This window comes from Pararge aegeria, chromosome 1 (genome assembly GCF_905163445.1).
Source record: "Pararge aegeria chromosome 1, ilParAegt1.1, whole genome shotgun sequence".
NCBI lineage: Eukaryota > Metazoa > Arthropoda > Insecta > Lepidoptera > Nymphalidae > Pararge > Pararge aegeria.
Genome location: NC_053180.1, coordinates 15386443 through 15411692, shown reverse-complemented (window position 1 = coordinate 15411692; position 25250 = coordinate 15386443). Strand labels below are relative to the sequence as shown.

The 25250-nt window shown below is 32.7% G+C and overlaps 6 protein-coding genes across 10 annotated transcripts; 3 read left to right on the top strand and 3 right to left on the bottom strand.

The window, feature by feature from the left end:
* The first annotated feature begins 3458 nt into the window (after positions 1-3458).
* LOC120637798 (protein IMPACT-like) lies at positions 3459-6364 on the top strand. 2 transcript variants are annotated; one of them, XM_039909828.1, is made up of 6 exons: positions 3459-3646; positions 4162-4359; positions 4587-4713; positions 5045-5148; positions 5767-5973; positions 6152-6364. In XM_039909828.1, the coding sequence occupies exons 2-6, from the start codon at positions 4250-4252 to the stop codon at positions 6243-6245; spliced, it is 642 nt and encodes a 213-aa protein (XP_039765762.1). In that variant the 5' UTR covers positions 3459-3646; positions 4162-4249; the 3' UTR covers positions 6246-6364. The 2 variants fall into 2 exon arrangements, with proteins under 2 accessions (XP_039765762.1, XP_039765753.1); XM_039909819.1 differs by having other exon boundaries at positions 4127-4359.
* A 22-nt stretch (positions 6365-6386) lies between these two features.
* LOC120637776 (structure-specific endonuclease subunit SLX4) lies at positions 6387-12143 on the bottom strand. Of its 3 annotated transcripts, none has more exons than XM_039909799.1 (5): positions 12063-12143; positions 9314-11987; positions 8934-9235; positions 8167-8319; positions 6387-6787 (listed from the first exon to the last, which is right to left on the bottom strand). In XM_039909799.1, exons 2-5 carry the CDS (start codon positions 11982-11984, stop codon positions 6710-6712), a joined length of 3204 nt encoding a protein of 1067 aa, XP_039765733.1. In that variant the 5' UTR covers positions 11985-11987; positions 12063-12143; the 3' UTR covers positions 6387-6709. The 3 variants fall into 3 exon arrangements, with proteins under 3 accessions (XP_039765733.1, XP_039765741.1, XP_039765725.1); XM_039909807.1 differs by lacking the exon at positions 12063-12143 and having other exon boundaries at positions 9314-9954; positions 10006-12003; XM_039909791.1 differs by lacking the exon at positions 12063-12143 and having other exon boundaries at positions 9314-12003.
* Positions 12009-12513, bottom strand: LOC120637812. The gene is made up of 2 exons (XM_039909839.1): positions 12354-12513; positions 12009-12253 (listed from the first exon to the last, which is right to left on the bottom strand). Exons 1-2 carry the CDS (start codon positions 12479-12481, stop codon positions 12082-12084), a joined length of 300 nt encoding a protein of 99 aa, XP_039765773.1. The 5' UTR covers positions 12482-12513; the 3' UTR covers positions 12009-12081.
* A 1207-nt stretch (positions 12514-13720) lies between these two features.
* LOC120623337 (mucosa-associated lymphoid tissue lymphoma translocation protein 1-like) lies at positions 13721-16678 on the top strand. Its single transcript, XM_039889310.1, has 6 exons — positions 13721-13943; positions 14084-14412; positions 14882-15071; positions 15356-15627; positions 15970-16053; positions 16297-16678. The coding sequence occupies exons 1-6, from the start codon at positions 13834-13836 to the stop codon at positions 16371-16373; spliced, it is 1062 nt and encodes a 353-aa protein (XP_039745244.1). The 5' UTR covers positions 13721-13833; the 3' UTR covers positions 16374-16678.
* On the bottom strand, positions 16679-19190 carry LOC120623354 (m-AAA protease-interacting protein 1, mitochondrial). Of its 2 annotated transcripts, none has more exons than XM_039889341.1 (5): positions 19175-19190; positions 18382-18781; positions 18032-18196; positions 17182-17300; positions 16679-16889 (listed from the first exon to the last, which is right to left on the bottom strand). In XM_039889341.1, exons 2-5 carry the CDS (start codon positions 18685-18687, stop codon positions 16757-16759), a joined length of 723 nt encoding a protein of 240 aa, XP_039745275.1. In that variant the 5' UTR covers positions 18688-18781; positions 19175-19190; the 3' UTR covers positions 16679-16756. The 2 variants fall into 2 exon arrangements, with proteins under 2 accessions (XP_039745275.1, XP_039745267.1); XM_039889333.1 differs by lacking the exon at positions 19175-19190 and adding an exon at positions 18853-18967.
* Positions 19191-19656: 466 nt separating this feature from the next.
* LOC120623347 (CDK-activating kinase assembly factor MAT1) lies at positions 19657-24628 on the top strand. The gene is made up of 5 exons (XM_039889322.1): positions 19657-19909; positions 20512-20808; positions 21245-21477; positions 22076-22251; positions 23834-24628. The coding sequence occupies exons 1-5, from the start codon at positions 19786-19788 to the stop codon at positions 23931-23933; spliced, it is 930 nt and encodes a 309-aa protein (XP_039745256.1). The 5' UTR covers positions 19657-19785; the 3' UTR covers positions 23934-24628.
* The last annotated feature ends 622 nt before the right edge of the window (positions 24629-25250 follow it).

The window sequence follows — 25250 nt, the reverse complement described above, 5'->3', positions numbered from 1 at the left end:
CAAAACGTTTCACGAACTTTTATGTTATTTCTAACGACGTTAGGCGCCGTCTGAAGTTACGACAAACTCCACGGATCGTAAAGTTTAAGGGACTCGTAAACTGACACTTGATGGAATGACAAAATATGATAATACAAACACAAAAATCCACACCTTGTGGCAAGAACCAAAGACAAGTTGGGTTATATGAGAGGGGGAGTCCCACATAACCTCCGTCCTGCCCAAGGGTAGCAATAAGCTTTTCCACCACTCCAAAAAAAATAAAAGGTTATATGAGTTCCCTAGTATGTACCTATGCCTAGGAATCTTCTTTGATAAGGAATAACATAGGCGTTGCCTGGTCGGTCGTTAGTGATAACGGGTATTAGTGACGCTTTGTTACAGCTTAACACTTTAATTGAAAAAAAAAAAAGAGCAATGATGTGTAATTCTGCGTCCGTAAACGTGTTTTTATTTAGCCCTACAGTTATAGATAAAAATATTCCTCCAAATTTTTAATTAACATTGGAAAGCTAATTTGTCCAACATGACCTAGGATTTCAGTTAATTTAATAAAATAAAAGTTAGCCATACAAGTAGCATGGTATCGGCAAATAACAAAATATAGTTAAATAGACTTATTTATTCCGTGAAATACCATTTTGACTAATATTATATCAAAGTTATCTGCCAATATCCCTGCCATAGGCCCTGATTCCTAATTTAACTTTTTTTTTAAATGTCGCCATATTCAATAGATAATAAAGAATAAAAGTGTTGGATAAGTAGGAACCTACATTAAAATAAAAATAAAAGTAGGTGTTTAAGTAAATACTTGAATATAAAATAAATTATTGTTTCGTGTATCAAATTACATAAAAACTTGTTTAGGTAAATATTAAATACTTATTGTAATGTAAATATTTCATAATGTTAAATTATTAGTAAGATTTATAAATATCGGAACAGCTACTTTATTAATTAGATAACTTTACCGACAAATTTTCAGCCGCAGTTCATAAAAAAACACAATTTGACAGCGATAGAGTTAGCCTTTGACACCAGAGAAGATTTAAGACCGATGAAGCGATTAAGACGTAAGGAAATACTTCCTCAGGAAGAAGGTGACCGGTTCCTTAAAGATTCACCCTTCTAGAGTGAATGAGTTATTTTGCTCTGACGTCTTTGTACTGAGACGGGCAAATACCTATTTAATTTGCTAACGTCATAAAAGTAAAAATAAGTAGTTTGCTCTACAGGTATAGGTAGCTGTAAGATATCTATAGAAAAATGTTAAAATAAAGAAATAAAATTATACTTAATGTAATTAGTTGTATGTGACATGATTCTGTGATATTGTACAATATTAGAAACCCAAGGATGGTTCCAGCTTAATTGTAAATTAATGTGAACTAATAATAACTTTCCTTGCAAGATTTAAGAAGATATAGATAAATGTATATACTGAGTATATTTTATTTTTAGTGTACATAATTTATTTTATTTCTAAAATACATTACAGTTACAAAATTAATAAGAAGAATTAATATTTAAAGCACAAAGCATGAAAATAATAAAATAGCACAATGTGCGTAGTAAAAAAAACGGTACATTAATACATCAAAACTTTTAAGTAGATTATGTAGAATGCGCATTAAAAATATTACCGCTAAAAATGCGGAATTATATTTTTACTACCCTAATTGCGGTCCTGGATGCATTCAGTAAGAGTAAGACATAATACCTTTGTAGTTATGACAATACAATTTACATGGTATATGTGTGAGTATGCATAATAATTCGTATACACAGTAAATAGTTGTTTATTGAAACAGCACAATAAACCAAATAGATAAATGGCCTTTGTTTTATTACTGACCTAATAATTCTAAACCTATACTTCTTCTACAAATAGCTTAATTAAGGAATTCTTTAAACAAAAAAAAAGTACGATGAAAGCCTCTATGTAAATTGGCTAGTTTTATATCTCCACCCTGGCGCAATGCCAAATGCTCTTTGGTTTGGAAGTGGGAGTGGGATTAAGGTTCCGGTACGATGTTGCGTTTAAACAGAGTAGGGGTATGGATTCAATATAACTGAATCCGCCCCTAACAGGTAAGCCCGTAACCATCTTAGACTGCATTATCATTTACCACCAGGTAAAATTGCAGTCGAAGGCTAACTTGTAGTGGTACAAAAATATCTCAATCTCTCTGAACCAAAAAAAAGGTCAAGTGCGGATTGGTGGACTTCACAGGCATGCAGGCATGCAAAAAAAGTTTTAGAAAAACAATAATTTGCATAAATAAGTAAGCATTCAGTTATTGAAATATTCCTAAGTATTCATGCATTGCAACCCTGCATTAATACGTGAATTAGCTTATACACGAAGGGTGAGCTTTGCATTAAATTGCTAAGTTTCCTATCGCTTCCATAATACATCTATTATTTTCGTATTTGCATACGATTCTTGCAATTACACATTGTAACAAAGTCTAAAGAATATGTAATTGTTTGATAGCAGTTAATTTTTAAATTTTTTTTGTCGTAACTAATAATAAACTAGGGATTTAAAGAGATCTAACGCGTTGATGATTTGAAAGCTTCTAGATTTGATCGGACTTTGCATTGACGACAACGGCGAGTCGATCCGTTAAGGATCGCTAAAACCTCATCATTATGGTGATGCGATCCTTATACGCTTGATTTTGGAGTGAGACAGGGGGGGCTCACGTCGCCCAGTCGGAAGGCATAACCATGTTAAATTTTATTTTTAATGAAGCCGATATGGTTCTGTGCTCTACCGCGGTTAGCGATCTTAAAAGATTACTAAAAAAAACAGTAGTACGCGAAGGCGAATGTACTCAGGTGCAACACAAAAAGTAAATTTGTTGTTTTAGGCGAAATATGAACACAGATAAGACTGACTGAATGCTCCCGGTCAATAAGTTTACGCGTCATGCTAAAGTGAACAGACAATATACTCCTTGTGTGACCGAATTTTATAGTCTGTGTGCGAGAGGCCGTTGTCACTTTTTAGGCCTTAAAAACTTGAATCCATGGCCGTAAAATTAATTTTAAAAAAATGTCACTTTTTACCGTGGTAGTATGGAGGGTAGAGGTAAGGAGAGTCATCTTATATGGGAGAAAAGTTGAAAAAGTGTCCAGTTGTTGCGCTAAATAACAGTTCAAAAATCCTCCACAATGGCGCTGGTGGACAGGGTATGGTATGAATGTAGCAATCGTAGATGAATTGAAGTATGCCGAGTTAAAAAATTTAATTTCATTATCGACTAAAGTAGTTAATTATTGAGAATTTCAACAACTTACGTTGTACAAAATATTGTGGTAAATATAAATGCAAATGTGGCGCCATCCTAATTTAATACATTTTGACGACACTTTTCATATACACAGATGACTCTCCTTACCTCTACCCTCCATACGTGGTAGTTTATGTGATTGTCAGTTGTCAAATTGTCACTTGACATATCCGTTATAAAATTGTTATTTTGTATTTATTTGCATTTTAGCAAATAAATATTTACCTACAAAATAGGTATTAAAGGACAGGACACCTAGGTATTAAAAGCAGAGAATATTCATAGCGAGCAAAAAAGCGATATAGCAATTTGTTGATATGGAATCTGAAAATATATCAAAACAGGTATGTCTTTCTTGTTATTATTTTACAGAACTCATTATTTAATGTCACAATTCTAGCACAGATCTCCTCTCGCATAAGCGAAAGCGAAAGGAAAATGTAGAGCTTAGACCAACGTCGCTACTCCAGTACTAAGCGGCGGTATGTTTCCTTTAGTTGCCTTCTATAGACTATAATATAGACTACATAGCATTCTTTAACTTTTTACTAAGGCGGCATATTGAATAATAATTAATAATTACAGTTCAGACGCCTAAAAGTTCACTTATGGGCATATTACCCAAAACCTTGGCACTAATACCTCTATATTGTCTGACAACCAATGGTGTGGATATATTTTTGGTAGATAACATTAATGTAATGTTTCATGCCCAACAGCTAAGTGCCAAGTTTTAAATGCAAGCACTACTAAAACTGTCCTTACGAATAATTGTTTATAGAGCATCTGAGCACACATTTTTAAATTTTATCATTCTTTATCAGATTGAAGAAGTTGAAGCATTAAGTTCAATTTACAGTGATGATTGGACAACCGACAGTGAAGCGACAAGGTCTTATAGTATAAAAATCAAAGACGATAAAAATGAAGTAATTCTATATGTTACCATGACTGATGGTTATCCTAGTGAAAGTCCTCCTAAATATGAATTATCAGCTCCATGGATGGACAGAAAGTTGAAAGAAAATCTTCATTGTTTGCTGGATGAGATTTATTTGTAAGTATCTAGGTTGTTTTAGCTTATTACAGTGACAAAGATTGAAATAGTTGAAAATGCCCAATTCATAATTTCATATTGGAGATGTGTCCAACGTGAAACAAGTTAGCTAACCTTCTTTAGGCCATAGTTATAGTTCGACACCTGGCTGTACAGCTATTAAACAAGCCAAAAATTATTAACTCTTGACCAATTAAAATCGGATTTTATTTTTATCTAATTTACAGAGATAATTTAGGACAAACTGTCATATTTCTGTGGGTCGAGAAAATCAGGGAAATATTACAAACAATAAAACCTGTAGAATCTGTGAAGGAAAAGACTTTGATAGAAGAAACATTGGATGTGTCTCAGGTATAAGCAGATATATTAAGTTGAACTCAAGCAATGAAGTATGTCAACTTGCTTTTTACATTGAAAACTCTTTCAGGAAATGCATGCCTTAGTTTTTCAAAATATTCTCAAAGGTGTGTGAAGCTTACCAATCTGCACTTATTTAGTATGATGGACTATATGTGTGATTTATAGTGTGCAGGCAATGGTTTGATAATGACCTGATGGAATGATGTGATTCCTGACTAGTATGCTAGCTGGCACATCACTCAAACCAAATGTGCCCCATTATATTGAAATACTCTTATGAGACAGACATGTTTAAGAGAATGATTAATAATAATATTTTCAGATAGAAATCAAATGCCCAGACATTACTCATGGAGAGGTTATAATTGACAGAAAAAGTTCATTTCAAGGACATGCAGCGGAAGTTTACAGCATTGAAGATGTTCAGTAAGTATGAACTGTAACTAATCAGGTTAATTATTAGTTAAGTTATGAAGGTCCTTTGCTTTGGCTTTTTAGCTCATAGGGGTGAGACTTAAAACTCAAACACCAGTCCCCACTCCCAATGCATCCCTATACTTCATTGGGTTGGAACAAAGCAAATTTTCAAACTAGTGGTTGGTACTGAAAATTTGTATTCAATTTCTAATATAATTTACTAGTCCAAACTGAAAATTCAGCCAGAAACCTCTTGATCATCACAGTTTTTGTATTATGGGAATGAAACTTCTCAAACAACTTCAAAGGGAAGCTGTATTTTCCCTGTTAACCGTTTTTTTTATTAAATACGAAAAAATGCAACATGGGCCAGAGACAATTATCTCCCTGGGGAAAGGATAAAAATGTATCTTCTCCCACAGCTTTACCAACTCTCAGAGCACTGGCGCACACACAAGTGGAAATAATATCAAATAATAATAATATGAGTAAAAATAAAAGGAGATACACTTCTCCTATTCTATGTTAATAATATCCCCTGTAAGAGGATAAGAGTCGCAGGTTCAAATTTTTAAATGCATTTTAAAATATATAAAATTGAGGCTTTACCTATATTTGTTTTGTCAGTGCTGTATTGGCGAAACTCAATCAAAACAAGAAGATACAAAATGCAACACACAACATGTATGCATATAGAATAGAGAAGAAGACTGATAAGGGCACAACTGTGCTACAAGATTGCTCTGATGATGGAGAGGCACACGCTGGGGGCCGGATGCTTCATCTCTTACAGATCTTGGATCAGAAAAATACTGTTGTTGTTGTTTCTCGATGGTACGTATAGCTTGATTCACTTTTACAGGTAGAGCATAATGTCTTATTAAGTAGTAATAGATAGAGTTAGAAAAAAAAAGGGGGGTAGTTCCAGGAGCGTTGATTATTTCTTCACATTAAAAAGAATTATACGAGTATCTCCTTTCTGCGGCAAAAATACGAATATACATATTTTCAGGTATGGCGGCATCCAATTAGGTCCTGACAGATTTCGACACATAAACAATGCAACTAGACAAGTTATTCAACAAGCTGGGCTTTTGAAGAAATGACACTGATATTGTTGACTCCTATGTATGACTATTTAACCAAAAGGCTTTTATATAAAACACATTGGATACCTTTTAATTTGAAAATATGAACATGTGTTCATGTGTAAAATATTATATGTAAGTAGGTCAAAGAATTTATTAATATTTTCTCAAATATTGTATTTGATCTGTTTCTTAAATTAATAAGTTATTAGCAAAGAAATGTTGGCATGTAATAATTTCTGCTGTAAATAGTCAGTAAGGCTTGAACAGATGGTGCTGTATAACACTTATGAATTTGTGTAAAATTGTATGTAAATACTTGTTTAATTATAACTGTTTTATATAGTTTCATATTTGTTTTATTTTGTCTCCGTACCCGTTTGTCCTTGTGCATAAACAATAAGTATATAATAAAATATATATAAGTAATAAAATATATTATATTTAAAGTTGTCTAATAAAAACATAATTAATTAAAAATGCTATGATTTTCTATTTCTCGAATTATTGTCTGCAGTCCTCACTGTTATACATTTTCTATCCATAAACTTCAAAAGATCCTGAAAAGAAAAGAAAATAAATCGTAACAGTTAAAAAAGTATTTGTTATATTTTAAACATTGAAGAAATCTAACATTTGTCGACCACGCTGTCTTATAAATGTGAGTTCCTGGTTCGATACCCAGCATAAACAATTTGGGAATTTATATTTACTGAATTGTTTACTAGTAGAAGGCTTTGGCTGCAAACAAAGACGAGCCAAGCAATTTAGCTTTCCCTTATGATGCTGCATACAAAGCAAAGAGGTATAATTATAGTTTTAATATAACTGCCATAACTCTAACGGGTTTGGATGCTACCATCTTAGACTGCAACTTACCATCAAAAAGTAAAAAAAAAAAGTGGGAGTCTGCATAGGATTGCCAGATCAAGCATTGTTTTCTAGACATATCTGTGGTGATATGCTGTATCATTGTCAATAACTACAGTAATTTTGACTCTTATCCTATTAGGCAAAAACAATTTTAAAGTGCCTTTAAAACAAAACATATTGAATAGGTACTATACACCCTCTATATATACACATACACACCAACTCTATACACATATGTGCATGCTGTTAATATAAATCAATTAATTGTAAATAAAGTAAATGACAAAGTTATATTTTTCTTAAATCTCACCATTTGCTCGTTTGTGTAATTTATTTGTATAATTAAGGAAGGCTGACAACTGAAACACAGATTATACTAGTTCAGTAGGCAATGGAAAATTTGACTGAAAGATGAAATTATAATTGGAATGAAAGACGCCGATTGGCGAAGTGGGCAGCGACCTTGCTTTCTGAGTCCAAGGCTGTGAGTTTGATTCCCACAGCTGGAAAATGTTTGTCTGGTGAACATGAATGTCTTTCAGACATCTTAGCACCCATAACACAAGCTACACTTTCTTTGGGGCTAAATGGTGATGAGTGTATTGACGTAGTATATTTAATTATATAATTGGATTGTTGTGGTAGACCACGGCCTAAACCCCTTCCATTTTGAGAGGAGACCCGTGCCCTATAGTTGGCCAGGTAGTAGGTTGATGATGAAGATGGCGATGTCTTTAGAAACTATACTAAATCTAGTAAAGGCCAAGAAATGCAGCAAAAGTATTTTAACGTTCTCCTTGCCTTAGCGTTTTTGAAAGAAATGGGATCTAGGGCAGTAACAAAATTGGAACTTAATTCATGTACAATTTTTAAAATTACCCAGATTTTTAAGATAACCTGGCTTACTAATAAGGGCAAACCCAGTATCAAGATTGCGAAAATCTGGTAGCTCAAGAGCACAGAGAGTCATAAAAATGATTATCTCTATTCTCTTACATTAGACTTCGGTCCATGGGTGGATTTATGTTTGTTTGCTAGTATTTATTTCAGAAGAGAAGAGACATACCTTGGGATGGTACTTGTACCCTGTTGCAACCAAGTTCTTATGTATAACATCAATGTTCACTGGTTCATAACGTAATATAGCTTCCCTTAATCTCCGCCGACATGTAACATAGTTGTGGAAAGCGATATGCAAAGGAACCCTGCATGATTGCAGCTGTAATGGATACAGAATAAACACATTAACATACCACTCTTAAGACTCGCCACGAGTTTAGAGTCGAATCAAATTTTACGTAATTTTGTGAACACCCTATTGGCACACCAACTAATGGCCAATGTTATGCCACTATTCTTACTATTGTATACAGGATTACTGTTGACTCTACATATTCCTTTCAGGACATACCTACAACTAATTGGGAAAATTATTGAGATAATATGCCACTAAAAAGGGGTAAAAATTCCAAAAATATGAACCTTAGCCGTTCTCTACCGTTAAATTACTAATAATAATTAAAACGTTAATATCTCAAAGAGTATTAATTTCTATTGGGAAAATATTTTTTTTTATTTTAGCTATCATGGTTGAGCAAGGAATATTTGGAGTTGACCCTGTATATCTGATATAAAAGATGAGGTTCAACATAGGATTGGGCGACACCTGATGACAAATCTGATATTTAATAATTGCTAGAGTATGGTGTTTTAGTTAAGTTTTTATGTACCTACTTAAAGCAACAAGTTGCTGTGTCTGCAGTAGTGGTGATAAACTGGCAATGTACAGTACATTGTCAATGCAGTAAGTTAATGCATAACAAAATATAATACCTTAGCCTTCTCCCTTTTCTGAAAGACCCACTCGTCTGCTTCACATGCAATATTTCTAATATCAGGCTGTTCATTTGTAATAGCATATAAGTCGTTTGCTAAATTAATTTCTGGTTCAGATCCTTTGAGTGGTGCTTTAGACGTCATACTTATAGAGTCTAAAGGTGAAATTGCAGATGATTTTGTTGGCGAGTTAAGTGTTTTATCTTCCTTCTTTTGTCGCTTTGATGGTGATGGACAATCGTCATGGGACTCTACTAGGGGGTGAGTTTGATTGTACAGATATGTTAGTAATTGAACAGCTGTAAGAGAAAATAGATTAACTTTATAAATAATATCAATCAATATATCCAAGGTTTGTGGTCCTTTATAATTATTACCTCTTTTTCTTTTAAAAGGTTTAAGTCCATATTTTTCCAGTTCCTTGTGTCTTTCGGGTGAAGACATTGATGCATAATCAAGCATTGGAGTTACTTCATTAGTCTTTATTATGAAATCACTGTTTTTAGGAGTTTGTAATACATTATTTATATTTTCATTTGGCAATCTTGTTGGAGTTAATGTTTCAATACTTAAATTGAATTTACGCGATTTGGTCACTGTATATGGACTAATAACGTTTTCTTCACTTAATGCTCTATTTATTATGCCACAATTATTATGAGCATCTTCCATTATAGAGTTACTTGCAAAATCTGAAAAACTACTAATTATGGGTAAACCTCCAAGGTCGTAAGTCTCATGTTTAGACTTATATAACGAATAGTTCAATTCTTTATCAGAAATTTCAAATATTTCTAAACTTGGATTTGATATAATATCATTGTTGGAGGTATTAGGTTCCTTTTCACCCAAAGTGTTTTCATTTTCCCTAACTTTTATATCTCTCAAGTCAAAATTATCATGTTTAGATTGATCTAAAGAACAGTTATATTCACTACTTGAAAATTTAAATACCTTAGAATTCTCAATAGGTTTTGATACATTATGCATGTTAGACATATAAGTTTCCTGTTCTATGGAATCGCCTTCGTTTCTAAAAGTCCTTAATTTAAAAGAAGTTTGTGAATTGCTTCTGTTCGCAATATCGTCATGAATTTCATCATAATCAATTGAGATGTTATCTATTTTACCAAGACTTGTTGTATAATTCAAAATTGGTTGATCAGTCTCTCCTCTAGACGAGTTAGAATCCTGCGTTAAGTCTATTTCATCTGGTTGGCCACTTCTATCTTCATTTCTATATGAGAGCCTTTTACTATCCCAGTTGTTTTGACTGGAATCTGTAAGTTGGTCTTCTTCCTTTTCCATACCAGAGTCGTTTTTTGATTTGTCTGAAGTCTTTTCAAAATTAGTTTTATCATTAAAGGTTACCAGACTTTCACAGGAATTTTTAAAAAAGTTTTGCTTATTTGTTTTAGTTTTACAATCAGTAGTACTCAAATTTAAATTATCATCACAATCACGTTTATCAGAATTTTCTTTACAATTGATCATATCATCAATGCATATTGGTTCAGAGATTTCTGTTATTGCAAAATTGTTCTTTTGTGGTTGAAGTTTAAAATTATTTATATCATCATCTACTAATATTATTGTGTCATTAAATGAATTATCTTTTTTTGAATCCCATACTTTCTCTTGACAATCTGGAACTTGAGTAAGATCCATAATAGATATATTTTCATTCTGGGAGAGAACATTGCTACTTTGGTTGTTAGGAATATTTAAATTTTGTGTAAGGTCAATTCTTTCAACACTTACTTGTTTCAAACTTGTGGACACACATTTAGTTATTTCCATAAAATCATTGGACTTCCTATTAGTGATGTTAATTTTATTACTAGTGTGTTGATTTGTTTGAATACATGTATTGATATCAACATTTACACATTCTGTCAAGTCCATACAATATGTGACAACATTTTCAGTCATTGAAACTGTCTGTCTTGAAACATGCATATCAATATCTGTACATTCCATTACTGTGAATGGTTCATCATCAAAAAGATCAGGAGATACACTTCTCACTTGTGACATGGCATTTGAGTTCATAAATTCGGATCCTTTGAATAATTTAATATCACTTTCACCATTGTCTTTGCATCTATCTTTGTTTTCTAAGGGTTCAGGTTCATCCTGTCTTATTTTGACCTTGTTATCTATGGTGATATAATTATTGAAAGAAATATCAGTTTTTTTAGCTATAATCTTTTGAGCTGTTAATATAGTTCCACTTAATAAGCAATCCAGCTCATGTTGGTCACATATTATGTCATCAAAATTTACATTTTTTATTTCAACTGTAGGACTTAATGGTCTACCAGGTATTTCTGACCAATCTCTTAAAACACAAGTTTTTTGGTCCGGTTTACTAAATAAATCTTTTACATAATAAACATCATCACTTTTTATATACTCATAAGGAATATTAGTTGTTCTGTAATAAAGCTCTCTGTCATTATACTCACACCCTAAAACTTTTGCAGGTGATTTAAAGATGTTTCCTGCTAATACTTCAGAATACTTATCAGAGATAATCTGTTGTCTTTCTGCATCAGATATCAGTAGTAGTTTATATTGCTTGCAGCACTTTTTTTTTCTATTTGGATCAGTTATTTTTGTTTTAGGAACTCTAAAGCCATATTCTTGTAATGTTGTTTTTATTCTTAATGTTCTTTGTTGGGATGTTAAGCATTGCACAGCGCTTAAAGTTTCACTTTCTGAGCCAGCCTCTTTAACTTCTTTATTTAGTGACTTTGATAACGCAATAGCTAATTGCAACTCCTCAGTATCAACATCAACTCCAACTTGCTTACATACTTTATCAAAATCCTTTGAATATGAAAACACATCATTTTCTTGTTTTTTAATCAATGCTCTTATATCCTTTTGACCTCTTGTACGTTTTAGTTTCTTAGTAATCCTAGTTTTCTTTACATTCTTTGGACCATTGTTGAACTTCTTTTTTTCCTGAAATTCAGATAGACTATCATCCATCCCAGTCTCAGTCTCAGGTGGGAAATATTTGCTTACTACTCTATTAGGCATTCACTGGCAAACAAAAACAGTATATATAAATAACTAAATAATTTATTACATCTTAAGACTATAATAACTGCGTATTACAATTATCTGTATTCATTTATTATTTATCAGGCCTGTCTGGTCTAGCCTCTTCTTCCATTAACCGTCTTATAGTTGCGCCCGTCCTGTTCGGAAGTCCACTTGCTATCATAAGCTTCCTTTCCACTTCCTCTATCGGATCCTGGTAAAATATGTCCAGTTTTTTTCTATAATTAACTGTTACATCAGAGAATCTGAAATATTTAAGTTTCATGAAGACAACCAAAACTAAACATCTGTCATGTAAACAAATGCATTTTAATATAAGTGAAATACTATATTGGACTAACGTACTGATAAAAAGCACCAATTAGACAACCGACGCTTGCAATACATAAACCAACTATATTCCTGGCTTTACCAGCTGGAGTTCCTTTGAATTTTCGAGGTTTCCATTTCGACGTATCGACTCCAATCGCCATTTTTTTGTCACAGGTAATAGATATAGTTAGAAACTTCAAACTACGATCTGCGAAAAAGATGCGTCCCTTGAATGTCGAGTGTGTGTTAATGTCAGTATAGTCGGTATGTTAAATATCTATGTAAATTTATTAAAAATAACAAATTAAAACTATGATTTTCATATTTTGGATTTCAATTTTTATTGCATTTTCAAATGATTGTTAAATTAATGCTTACTTAGTTCATTTCACTAACAACTACTATTGCAGCACGAAGTTATGAAATAGAATTATTTTTTTCTTTACTGACCACTCTAGTTCGTGCCTTTTCCAAGCTACTTGACACAGGCAAAGTACATTGTGCAGTTTTAGCACTACGAAAAGCCATAATACAAAAGAAGAAGAAGATGTATATGAACACTTAGTTGTGCCTTCGGCAACAGCGACATTGTTTAAAAACTAATATTCACTGTCTTTTTAATATAGTAGCTTCTTTATCTGAGCTTATAGCTTACTCATTTATAAAATATTTTGTCACTGAGTCCAGGCACACTAGTCTGTGAGGGGTCACGTTGAGAGACGCATAATTTTTTTAACTACACAAGGAGACCGAAAAGATCAACCAGGATAAAATGAAAGAACAAGGAGTCAGGCTAAGGGAAGTCGGGTGCTGGTTATAAAGTCAAGTCTCTCAAAAAGAAAATGAATAAGTAATATTTGTTACACTATAATTTCGTGATAAAATAATATATTAAGAAATTATAGTACCGCTATATTTTCCTTTCTTTCTTATCCTTCTTTAGTAGTTGCAATTTTTTTATTTTTTGTTTTCTATGATGTGTAGGGTGTACAATAAAAGTGTATTTATTCATTCATTCATACAATATATAGGCCTAAAATAAATATAAAAGTAGCATTCCGAATCTTGTAACATGGATATGACAAGTAACATAAAACGTTACAAAAGTGCTGGCAACGCTATTTGTGGCCATAGGGATTTGTTTGTACGTCCTGTATCTGAGATCTGGGTTTAAGATCATCTAAAAAGCAAATAACACCGACGAAGAGGGTAAGAGAGTAAGTTGCAATGTGCCAGAACCCACTTTGCCGATAATGAAGATTTTAATGTTACTTTTTGAGCCGTCATTATATTGTTACATTTGTCTAGCTGCCACTGGCAACACTGCTGGTAATTCTATAAGCACAAATCACAATAACTATATTATCATAATTTTTAATCTGTGATGGACCACTATGGACAGTGTGCACAAATGGGCCAATAGGTTTTAGGTACCCAATGACAGCAAATGATTGTGATAAAATTTAAGTTATTATATTTATTAATTTTAATTTAATAAATAAAGAATTCAGAAATGTCTTATCCAAAGCCTCTTTTACAAGATTTATCGTTGAAAGAACTTAAAGATGCTTCTGATTTTAGTAAAGAAGTTTGTGAAATAATTGCAGAGTTATCAGGCGTAAAGTTAGTTGATCAAATTTTAACTTATGTGATAAAAATTTTGTAGGTGTACTATATATTGAGAAACAATATATATATGAGTTTTCTCTACTTTTCTTATTAGGTATCTTAATTCCTCATGCAATCTATTAATATAATTTCAGAATTATATTTGAAGGTGCCAAGTCACCTGGAAAACAGCTCCTCAAGTGCCTAGACCGTGCAGGACGTACCTATGACCAATACACAGGTTATTTGACCTTAGTAAAAAAAGAATCGTACTATAGACCTCAATCAAAAGTAGCATTACTTATAGCAAATGAAAAATATGAGCATTTGTCCACATTGGTAACCCCTTCCATAGATTGTGAGTCATTGGGGAAAAGTTTAAGAGAATTGGGATTTATTACAGTACTTGTAAATAACACTAAAAGTGGCATTTTAAAAGAAATACTAATCAAAACACTTCAATTGATACCAGAAAGTTCTTACTGTAAGTAAATTGTAATCTATTTATTTTCATAAAGCTCTCTTGTTCTTGAAGATGTAATATCTTCAATGAGCCACCTTTAACTATAACTAGGTATTTATTATTATGTCATATTTTAGTGACTATTATACTTCATAATTTATGCAAACTTGAAATGTATGGTCTTCATCTTGGAATGTATGAATAAAGTATACATAAAACAATGTCGTACATACAAACTTAATCCAGTATTTGGCCATTACATATAATTTTATTTTAATTGTTTAAATCCATAGGATTTAAGCATTGTAACCACTGTCATATTAACTTTATATCAGTGTATGTAACTAACTATTTTAATCTAAAATTATTGAAATTGTTCACATACAAAAAATTATCCAAATCACATGCATCAATAATCTCTACAATTTATCTTAATGAATCTCCATAATTATAATACTAACTTTATCATTATTGCAATTTTTTGTTTAAGGTTTTTTAATCTATGCTGGACATGGCTGTGAGCTTATCAACACAAAGTGCTTATTAAGCACTGACTGCCCCTCTGAAAACATTGAGTTTAACCATTGTGTCACTGAAAACTGGCTACTGAGAGAATCTGCTAAATGTAAGCCAGAGTTGTGTGTACTGATTATGGACATGTGCAGAATTAATTTAGATAGGTATCTTAATTTTTAGCATGCAGCTACTATAAATTTGTTTATTTGGATATAAACCTACTATAAATGTTTAGATTAGAAGACACCAAAGTTGTGATATTACATTGGGTGATATTCAAATGATAGTTTAAATGTTCATTTGTGGCAAGTCTATCTGCTTATACTCTCTCATAAATGTCAGAAGGGGCCTGTTTCCATCAGTGGTATGTTATTATTCAGAAAATGATGATGAAGCAGGATTTAAATTTTTAAAAGCAACTATTTCTTTATTTAAACAATCTTTTCAGACAATCAAATCCACAAATCTACTCAGCCATTCCAAATTTAGAAGAGTACACAATACATAGTAACTTATTAATCAGTTATTCAACACAATCATCCAGTGCTGCGTATGAGTGTGTTTTGATAGAGAAGGAGGAGACCATTGGGGTAGCTTCATACTCTCTGGACTCTGCTGATGTTGTACGTGGTGGAGTCAGTCAATATGTGGATGCTCTCTGCAGCAGGTTGAATGAAAATGATGTTGATATAAGTTTGATGTTGGATAGAGTTCATGGAGGTAATTTTACTAAGACGAAAAATGTAATGTCAATTCCAAGTAAATCTGATTGTCATTGAATAAAAAATATTTTTCATTGGAAAAATGTTTATGTGATGTTTTTCAGTGTCTGGGTATTTATCAGTTATCTTAGTTATGGGTATAAACAAGCTACACCCACTTTGGGGCTAGATGGCAATGTGTATTGTTGTAGTATAATTATAAAAAAAAAACTTGAATCACTGAAAATATGTGGGTGGTTCATGGATATAGGTTCTAATTATTATTTGTATCAGATATAAATCATTTGTTTTATTATTCTTATCCATTTAGATTATTATTGAATTTAATTTTTTTAAACAGATGTGGAGAATTCAATAAAGCCCCAGAGACCCATAAAGGTGCAGTGTGGTGTTTCAAAAAGATTCTTAAGTGATCTAGTGAAGGGTTAGTTTATCTATTCTTTTAAATATTCAAAACACCATGTTACCTGTGTAGTGCAGTTTCAACCGCATTAACAAAATGTTTTCATACCTTTCTCAGTTCACAAGCAAATTTTTTTTTTAATTTCAACAACTTTCTTAAATCATGCTAGTTTAAGATGTTTTAAGTTCAACCATACATAAAAACGGATTGTACAGATTTTTAATAAAAATTACTTTAATAATAATGTGCTTTCTGTCATTCCAGGAGATACAAAAGAACTTTGGTCAATTTTAAGAGGGGCTTTAGAAAAGTACAATGAACACTGTACTGTTTCAATGTAGCGGAAGAAAGAAAAAATTAAATCAATTTATCTCAACTAAGTAAAACATATTTCAGAACTGAAGTTAAAACATTCCATTCTTATGATGGAGGCAAGTCAAGCAATAATTCTTTAAATCTGTTACAATGGCTGATTACAGAATATGTTTACAAAAATAAACAAATCCCTCCAAACCAAAGGAGATTAATAGGCTAATAATGATGTTGTTACAGTAATGAAGTTCTAAAAGAATCCAGTTAAATATTGTTGATTTTTATATATTTTATAAGTTGTATAAATCATGAAAGATGAAAATAAAACATGAAAGTAAACAAGAACTGCATTTTAATTAGATTTTACACATTTATTCACCTATACAATATTACTAATGACATTATTTTATATTTACTTCTTAATTGAGTGTGGCTGGAAATGATTCACAATGTTAACCTGCCAACTGTCCTCAACACCTTTGGTGAATTCTCTTATAAATCTATAGTTGAGTATAAATATTTTGTCTTGGTACTCTGGCTGCACTCTGTAATAGAAAAAATGTCTATCAAGTGTATTTTCTATTGCTAGGTATTAAAATGGGTGATGACAGTAATTTTTTGTATTATTCTTATTTTTACCTAAAATGATTTCAACTATAAAATAAGAGCTTAGAAGCATGGAAAGGTAAAATTATTGAATTAAACCAATTAAATAAACCTACAGTATTGTGTTAATATTCTTACTGTTATAAAACTGCTTTATGAATGTAAAAAAAAATTGTGAATTATTATGTAGCGATTTTTACAAGATCTATATGAAAGCAAATAAATACAAACCCTAATGAAATTGGTGGTATGTCCCCAGTCTCTTGCATCCGCTTGAGTCCTCTCAGCACATGATAACACATAGTTATCTCAACCCATCGCTTGTCAGATTCATCAAACATAACTCCCACCTGTAAAATTCCACCAAACTCTAGTTTACTTATAAGATTTCTAATTTTACCTTCTGACCATCAGAAATCAAGAGGTTTTCTCTCTACAATCACTAATAGCTAAATGGAGTTAATTTTAAACCTCACCATTGGCATTTATTGGTGGAGAACATTACTGTAGAATTGAAATGCCTAATTAACTCAACCAATAAAATACTAGTTGACTTATTACCGAAAAAAAATATTAGCTAATAATTCTACTAATTTCTGATGATGATAAAAAAGTATTCTCATCCTTCTATTAACATAAACAATAAAAAGCTTTGGTATGAAGTGTGTGTGATAGGTTTGTACGAATAAAAAAACTGCTCACAAGTGATATCTACTTGAATTTGATACTTTGATATATTATGCATGTAGTGCAGAAAATAAATATGATAACAGACTTACAGACTAGCAAAGCATGCAGACAAATTTGAAATTAGACAGACTGCTATCACTTTGTTTTTATCTCCAATCAATATTGATGTTGTTTTAGTATTGTTGGTTCTTTTGTAAATGCAACAGTATATTTGTTTGTTCTTCCACAGCCTAACTTATCTACTTGATTTTGGTAAAAAAGGAAAGACTAAGATTCACTACAAAGCAATAAAGGCTACCTTATATCCCAGTAAAACAATTCCACAGGATTTGTAAAAAACTAATAAACACAGGCAACTGCTAGTCTAATAATATGACAACTTTTTGATTACCTGATAAGGAAAAGCATAGAATATATCCTCTTTATTGATAGATAGCATCTGTCGTTGTGAAACCGACAGTTTAGAGACAGCTGTCTTTAGAGTTGAGATGGCGTCTTTCTCTACCAGGCCTTCCAGTGCTTTGAAATCACTTCTTTCAAGACAATCTGAAACAACCTAAGATGAAATGTTAGACATATTTTATTTCTGGAAACTGCTCAATTGGCTTTCTCTTGTAAACTAAAAGATTTTTAACCATAACAGTGTTCTACAATTTCTTAGATTATTTTAAAGATTATTAAAAAAAGTAGCCTACAAGTTAGAATTACATTTTTTTTTAATATTCAAGGTATTGTACAAACCTGAACAGCGAACTTTGAAGCCTCAATAAATTCATTTAGAGTGAATTCAGAATCGAAGTAGGGCCTAATAATAAAGTTCGCAAACATCCAGTTTTTAATGAACTTTATAACCGAAGGCCACACTATTGGAGGAAATTCCATTAACTGAGGAAGTCTTCGAGTCTCTGTCCTGTCTTCGCAATAACTCCGACGTTGTATATTGGGGCATGATGAGTTTATTGGAACTGTTTGTAAATATTTGTATGGAGTCCTTTCACATAACCTAAACGTCCGGCTTGTTAGGACAGTCCTAACGACTAAATTCATATTTGACTATTTATGAAAGTTATTTACAAATAGCGCGTGACTTAGCACAAATAGACGGTAAAACACGAAATGCAAAACTTCTTGCCTCTAGGCTCTAAAAATAAAAAAGTACATCAAACAAACAACAATTGACAGATCATGAAAAGAACAACAATTTCTACTCACTGTTGCCATTTTCTTATGAAAAGGGGAATTATTATACTCGCACTCAGCCAACTTTTGACGACCTAGGTACCTGGCGCAACAGTGAGTGCTGTGAATTTAAGTAGGGTTCCGGGTTTGATTACCGGCAGGGGCAATTTGGGAATTTAAAATTTCTGTATTTTCTCTGGTCTGATCTAGTGGAAGGCTTTGCCGTGGCTAGTTACCACCTTAACCACAAAAACGTATCACTAAGCAGCTTAGTGTTCTTGTGTGTTTTCGCGTAGAAACCAATTAGGGGTAATACAACCACAGGTACTCCCTCACAGACTGCATCATCACTTACCACCAGGTGAGATTGCAGTCAAGGGCTAACTTGTAGTCGAATAAAAAAAACTTAGTAGGTATGCTGTACTTGTGTTCATGCTACTTTGCAAACATTACATTACGATATTATATTGTTACTTTACACGTGAACTCAGTGGAGTCAGTGGTAGAGATTGGTAGTAGGAAAAAACCCAATCTTGCCGCTTGGGTTGTACTAACTAGATGTTTTGGGTTGATCTTTGAAAATTATTAAGTTAAAAACAATTATTATTTATTAAAAAAACAAAAAAGTGCAAAGCGATGCCCTTTTTCAAATCCGTTAATCGTATACTTAGGAATGTTGGTGATTCCTAGAAAAAAAAAAACGTTTAGGAGACTCGTAAACTGACACTTAACAAAAAAATGGGTGAAAGGTAAGGTACGGACAAAAGAGTTCGTAGTATCATATTTAGTATCATAATCTGTGATCATGCTAATCTGTGGACAAGAGCTACAATCTGTGGTCTAAATAAATCCTCAGTCAAAATAACTGAAAGACCGCAAGTTTTTAATTTCTGCTTGAATATCCAGAGGGTCATGATAAGAATTGACTGATTTCCATTACTGTTCCGAAAGCATATACAAGGCAAAATGGATGACCAGGCTTGCCCCCGTTGTAAAACTACGAAATACAGAAATCCATCCCTAAAATTGATGGTAAACATCTGTGGCCACGCTTTGTGCGAAAGTTGTGTGGATTTGTTGTTTTTAAAAGGTAACTGAACTTTTCTAATGCTGAGGAATGATATATAAAAGCCGATCGGGATTTTAAGCTCTTGCCCGCATGTATATCGGTTGTTGAACTGGTTATGAAATGATTGAATTTTCCCCCGTTCTCCGTCATAGTTTTCATAAGGTTTGCTGCAGAACAAGAGTCAGGAAAGTAAAGCATTAACACAGCACGCTTCAATGCAGGCAGTTTTAACAATGATCATCACAGGCCAGTGATATAACCGGGACCGAAGACTTTACGTGCTTAACGAAGCACATGAGTGAACGCCTTCCAAACTCACTTGTACTTACAATTTATTTGGAAACCTCAATACTTATGAAAACCATAAATGAAAAATACTGCTCTTGTATATGATTTTATGCCACATTTATTTGTAAAACCCTAAATTACTGAAAACTACCCCAATGTGGGTTTATTTGGTTTAACTAAATACTGTTATTGGCCTATTTTGGTGATTGAACCCAAGACTGGGATTTATCTGTGTTTATCTGTAATCAACTTCAAATGAGGCAATTAATTTAAATATCTATTAGTATTAATTATGTAATTCATGTTAATCACTTCACTTGACTTCACTTTAATAGGTTCCGGTTCTTGTCCTGATTGTAATGTTCCACTACGTCGAAGCAATTTCAGAGTTCAGCTTTTTGAAGACTCTATGGTAGAAAAAGAAATAGACATAAGAAAGAGGGTGCTAAAAGACTTTAACAAGAAAGAGGAGGACTTTGCAAACTTAAGGGAGTATAATGACTATTTGGAGGAAATAGAAACTATAATATTTAATTTAGTTAATAATATAGATATTGTTGGAACTAATAAAAGGATAGAACAGTACAAGAAAGATAACAAAGAGATCATTATGAAGAATAAAGCAAAAATAGGTAAGTGCTTCTAATTACTATCTACATGGGCTGCAAATACAACACATGTAAATGCTAAGAAGATGTTTGTGCATAGCACTATAAATATATATTGTTTTACTATTAGATAGCAAAGTACTTCTAACATATGTAATATTTATATGAACATGTCACATTTTTAAAGTATTTAAAATAATGTAATTTTTAAATGACACAGTAAGCAGTATTTTTATTTATTATAGTTCAGCCTTATAATGGGTATTTTAGTTGCTATAAGGACCAAACTTTGATCATATCAACCCATTACCGACCCCTTACAGGGCCTGATCTCCTCCCTCAGTGAGAACCCCTTACCTGACTTCTCACTTATTCATTCTAACCACGCTGGCCCAATGCGCTTAAGCTTAATAATTGAGCTTAAGAGATAATAACAACAGTCAAACTGACTTATTTGCAGGAAGAGAAGAATTTGAATTGGAAGAAATACTTGAAATAGAGAAACAAATGGAAGAACTTAAGAGAGCAGAGATCCTCAAAATGGAGGAGGAAGCCAAAAAGCAGAAGATTAGAGAAAAGGAGGCTCTTATAGATGAGCTTATGTTTGCAGAGGGAGATGCAAAGGAAATATTAAATACATTTGCTCAGACTGTTGCAAATAAACAAGAAGAAGTGGTGCCTCTTCTACCCAAAGTAAGATATTATAAATGAATTAGTGCTTTCTTGCTTAGAGGTATTTTATATAAAATTATTTATATGCTTCCAGTTTGTAAACACCAGACTTTTAGGATTACACCATAACCATTTCAGGCTTTAGTGTTAGATTTTAGATAGAGAGAGAGAGAGAGATTTCACTCCTTTATACTTACTTTTAGATTTCACTGATTTACTTAGTAAATTGTAGCATTATGTTCCTCCCTGTGTAATCTTCTTCCTTCTGCAACAGCCTGCCTCTGCAAATCCAGTCAAAGACAGTCAAGCAAAACTTTTAATAAATGCTATAATGGTTTTGCTATAAGTACTGTATATACTTTCACATGCATTGATTAAAAAGTTTTTGAAATTACAGACTGAATCTAAAATTATTTTATTTTATTGCATAGATAATTCTTGAAGTTGGCATGTCCTTAATATTGCTTTTTTCCCGGGAATTGCAACTGGGTGCAATATTGGTTTTCCAGTATTACTGAAATGTTTGTTGATCTAACATTAATTGTTTATAATTATTGAGTAACAAACTTTCACAGTTATAAATATGAATTGTAATAAAGTGTTCTTGCTTTCCCCCCAGGTAACTCAGTTCTCCACAGGAGTTAAATTTACCAGAGGCTCAGGCCAACAGCCACTGCCGCTTATAGAGGAAGGTCCTCTGTACAGGTATGAGGCTCCTGAAATACCAGACCGATGTGGACCCGACCCTCCCACCATTCAAGAGATCTGTAGCAATGGGTATCTGCAACATGTTAGGTGAGTGATGTTTATTTTTCCACTTGATGAACATAAGTCTTTAAACAAAACAAAATTTTTATGACCTAAAATAGTGCTTAAAAGCTTAGTTATTTGTTTACAACAAAATCTGCACCAATATCCGATTAATTAATGCCATCCCTATCTGTGCACTTCATACATGCACAAGAGTACTGCCTACTTTTAATTTTAAATTTGTAATTTCTAATAAAGTTTCATAGAAGGGTATAAATGGTTCTTAACTTCTGATATAACTGCGCTGTTGTTTGATAGCATGAGAAATCATGAGATCTTGGTTTCAATTCTAAGGATGGATTCTTCAAATGGATGAATGGATGGAAAATGTTACTCAAAGTTGGTTGAATAGAATGGTCAATTAACTGATTCTACTACTGAGACAACTGTGCCTCATAGAGAATAACAAGTAGGGTTCATGATTTCTTGAGCTTTTCAATTTCTCGGGTCTCGAGAATTCTCGAGGCTAATTTCTCGAGTCTTCTCGGGTTGTCGAGAAATTTACATTCACGTACGTTTTCTCATATTATTTGGTTCCAATAACGTCAACAAATTCAGTGGTTTTTCTCTCAAATAAAAGTATCAAATTAATCATAAAACTTTTATTGATTATATTCAAAAATATTAATCTTAATAAGCTAATTAACTTTTTAAAAAAAAATACAGAAATAATATTATTTAAACTTATAATTATAATAACAGTACCATTTTTGGCTGGTTATTTAGAACTTATGAACAAAATTAGCTTCTATTAAACTAAACAGAAAATCAACATGAAATAAAACGTTAATATCTTAACTTATAATTAAATTACAATCACAGCACCATTTTTGGCTGGTTATTTAGAACTTATAAACAAAAATAGCTTCTATTAAACTAAATAAAAAATCAACATGAAAGAAAACGTTAATATCTTAACTCATACTTAAATTACAATCACAGCACCATTTTGGCTGGTTATTTAGAAAAAAAAAACGCCGCCGCCACGCAACACAGCAAACGGCGATTTAATTTCTACATAGAAACATGATTTCTCGAGTTCTCGACTTTTCTCGAGCTTTCTCGAGCCAAGAATTCCCGGGAAATCGTTGGGCTTTGTTCCCGGGAAATCAAGAACCCTAATAACAAGCCACATACAAGCTGTACAGAGGCTTTGTAATAAGACTCTGCTGGGCTGTGCTCATGATGCCACTGATGTACTTGTTACTTATTTATTTATTAAGCCTTAATCAAAATACAAAAATTATTTATATATTTTTATTTTATTTACAATCTTCTCCACTTATTGCTCATCTGGTCCGAGATTTACCTGCTATAGCCGCAATTTTGTTATCCCCCATCTTTTGGATTACCATCCCTTCCTCCCCTTCTCTCTGGGGTACCAGACACTGACTTTGCTCCGTTTTACCTCACCCATAATGGTGTGGCCAGCAAATTAAGGAGTTAAGTTTTCAGTGCTACCTCTTTTGTTCTGGTAGCTTTCCCAATATAAGCATGAGTTACTTAAGTGATTCTAAAAACAAATAATTTAAATCATCCTAACACATTATTAAAATGTTCATTTCAGGGCAGAGAATGATACAGAGAAGGCGGGAGGCTATACATCCACTCTGCCATGTCTACGAGCTCTCCAGGATGCGCTGTCTGGCCTCTACCATGCTAGCTGACAGGGCGAGCTAAATGTTGTTGACACCATAGTACTTGACTAGCATAAGCTACCCATTAATTTCAGTTACTACCCATAAGTGTTAAGTTTAAAAGTTAACGAATATGAAAAAAATTAGGTTTTTTTGATTGTTATTGACTTTTTTAGCTGGCTTTCGGCTCTAGTTTCTAGCCATTGTATGAAATGATCAAATTATGATGGTTGGCTATAAAACGGCATTAGGACATTTGTTTACTTAAAGACTTTACATTTTTGTAGTTGTCTGGGTGGCTTCCGCCGTGGCTATTTACCACTCTTAATATAACCCCTTACGGGTTAGCCTGCTACCAACTTACACTTCTACACCACCAGGTGAGATTGTAGTCAAAGGTTAACTTGTACTGGAATAAAAAAAAATACGCTAAGGGTTCTGCCCAAAGTCTCACTGATACTGGAATTGTATGCAAGGTGCACATGCTATAAAGTGGATCAACTACACTCCTCAGACCGGAGCAGCTCTGTCACAAAATGCTCAACTACTTCACTTCCTTTGAATATGAAACAAAAACTCAATGAAAAAATCAATGGGGATTTCCTAAGTATGAACCTAGGTTCGCACCTAGGAACCGTTTATTGCTTTCCATCCATTGATGGAACTTAAGCATATTTCTTATAAATAAAATCTTAAATAATAAATCTTTCTGACCAAAGGTTATTGTGCTGTTCTTTTTTATTTAAACATAATTTTAAAATTATATTGCTTTCTGATTTCTCTTTTGATTATTTACTAAATTAAAATAATTAAAAATATTGGCATAAAATTTTTAATGATAATATAAATTAAATAATATTTTCACCAATGAAACCTAAAATTTCACATCAACCATTCAACTATGACAAAAAAAATTAAATAAAAAACGATCTGCCAAGAACGCATTCTCCTACCGACCAAACACTTTATTTTAATTGTAAATATTGAATACTGTCTCATTGTACATAACCTGAAATATTGAAAACCATTAACTGTGGCATAGAAAAAGTGTTTTGCCAAAACAATTAATATGTCTACTTTATAGAATTAAATTTTTGCCTTGGTGAATGAAGAAAACTGTTTAACCTGCTGCTAAATAGGGCATTCAGTAACTTTTCTGGCAGTTGCTAACCAACCATCTTTATACAAACTATGAGTATATTACCACTGCTGTCAAATGATGCGTTTGGTGCTTCTTAGCTTGATTAGCAACTAGCTGCTAACTAAGCTTAGAAACACCAAGCGACGGCCGAGTGGCGCAGTGGGCAGCGACCCTGCTTTCTGAGTCAAAGGCCGTGAGTTCGATTC

Excerpts from the sequence above, each read along its gene's own strand:
- LOC120637776 (XM_039909799.1), bottom strand. The coding sequence starts at position 11,984 with ATGCCTAATAGAGTAGTAAGCAAATATTTCCCACCTGAGACTGAGACT. Across the intron at positions 9,236-9,313 it reads ACCTTTTAAAAGAAAAAGAG|CTGTTCAATTACTAACATAT; the intron begins GTAATAATTATA and ends TTTCTCTTACAG. Across the intron at positions 8,320-8,933 it reads AGAAAAGGGAGAAGGCTAAG|CTGCAATCATGCAGGGTTCC; the intron begins GTATTATATTTT and ends TATCCATTACAG.
- LOC120623337 (XM_039889310.1), top strand. The coding sequence starts at position 13,834 with ATGTCTTATCCAAAGCCTCTTTTACAAGATTTATCGTTGAAAGAACTT. Across the intron at positions 13,944-14,083 it reads GCAGAGTTATCAGGCGTAAA|AATTATATTTGAAGGTGCCA; the intron begins GTTAGTTGATCA and ends ATATAATTTCAG. Across the intron at positions 15,628-15,969 it reads GTTGGATAGAGTTCATGGAG|ATGTGGAGAATTCAATAAAG; the intron begins GTAATTTTACTA and ends TTTTTTAAACAG.
- LOC120623347 (XM_039889322.1), top strand. The coding sequence starts at position 19,786 with ATGGATGACCAGGCTTGCCCCCGTTGTAAAACTACGAAATACAGAAAT. Across the intron at positions 19,910-20,511 it reads GGATTTGTTGTTTTTAAAAG|GTTCCGGTTCTTGTCCTGAT; the intron begins GTAACTGAACTT and ends TCACTTTAATAG. Across the intron at positions 21,478-22,075 it reads TGGTGCCTCTTCTACCCAAA|GTAACTCAGTTCTCCACAGG; the intron begins GTAAGATATTAT and ends CTTTCCCCCCAG.
- LOC120623354 (XM_039889341.1), bottom strand. The coding sequence starts at position 18,687 with ATGAATTTAGTCGTTAGGACTGTCCTAACAAGCCGGACGTTTAGGTTA. Across the intron at positions 18,197-18,381 it reads CTTCAAAGTTCGCTGTTCAG|GTTGTTTCAGATTGTCTTGA; the intron begins GTTTGTACAATA and ends ATTTCATCTTAG. Across the intron at positions 16,890-17,181 it reads ATACCACCAATTTCATTAGG|AGTGCAGCCAGAGTACCAAG; the intron begins GTTTGTATTTAT and ends TTTCTATTACAG.
- LOC120637798 (XM_039909819.1), top strand. The coding sequence starts at position 3,620 with ATGGAATCTGAAAATATATCAAAACAG. Across the intron at positions 4,360-4,586 it reads TTGCTGGATGAGATTTATTT|AGATAATTTAGGACAAACTG; the intron begins GTAAGTATCTAG and ends TCTAATTTACAG. Across the intron at positions 4,714-5,044 it reads AAACATTGGATGTGTCTCAG|ATAGAAATCAAATGCCCAGA; the intron begins GTATAAGCAGAT and ends TAATATTTTCAG.
- LOC120637812 (XM_039909839.1), bottom strand. The coding sequence starts at position 12,481 with ATGGCGATTGGAGTCGATACGTCGAAATGGAAACCTCGAAAATTCAAA. Across the intron at positions 12,254-12,353 it reads CTAATTGGTGCTTTTTATCA|ATTCTCTGATGTAACAGTTA; the intron begins GTACGTTAGTCC and ends TAAATATTTCAG.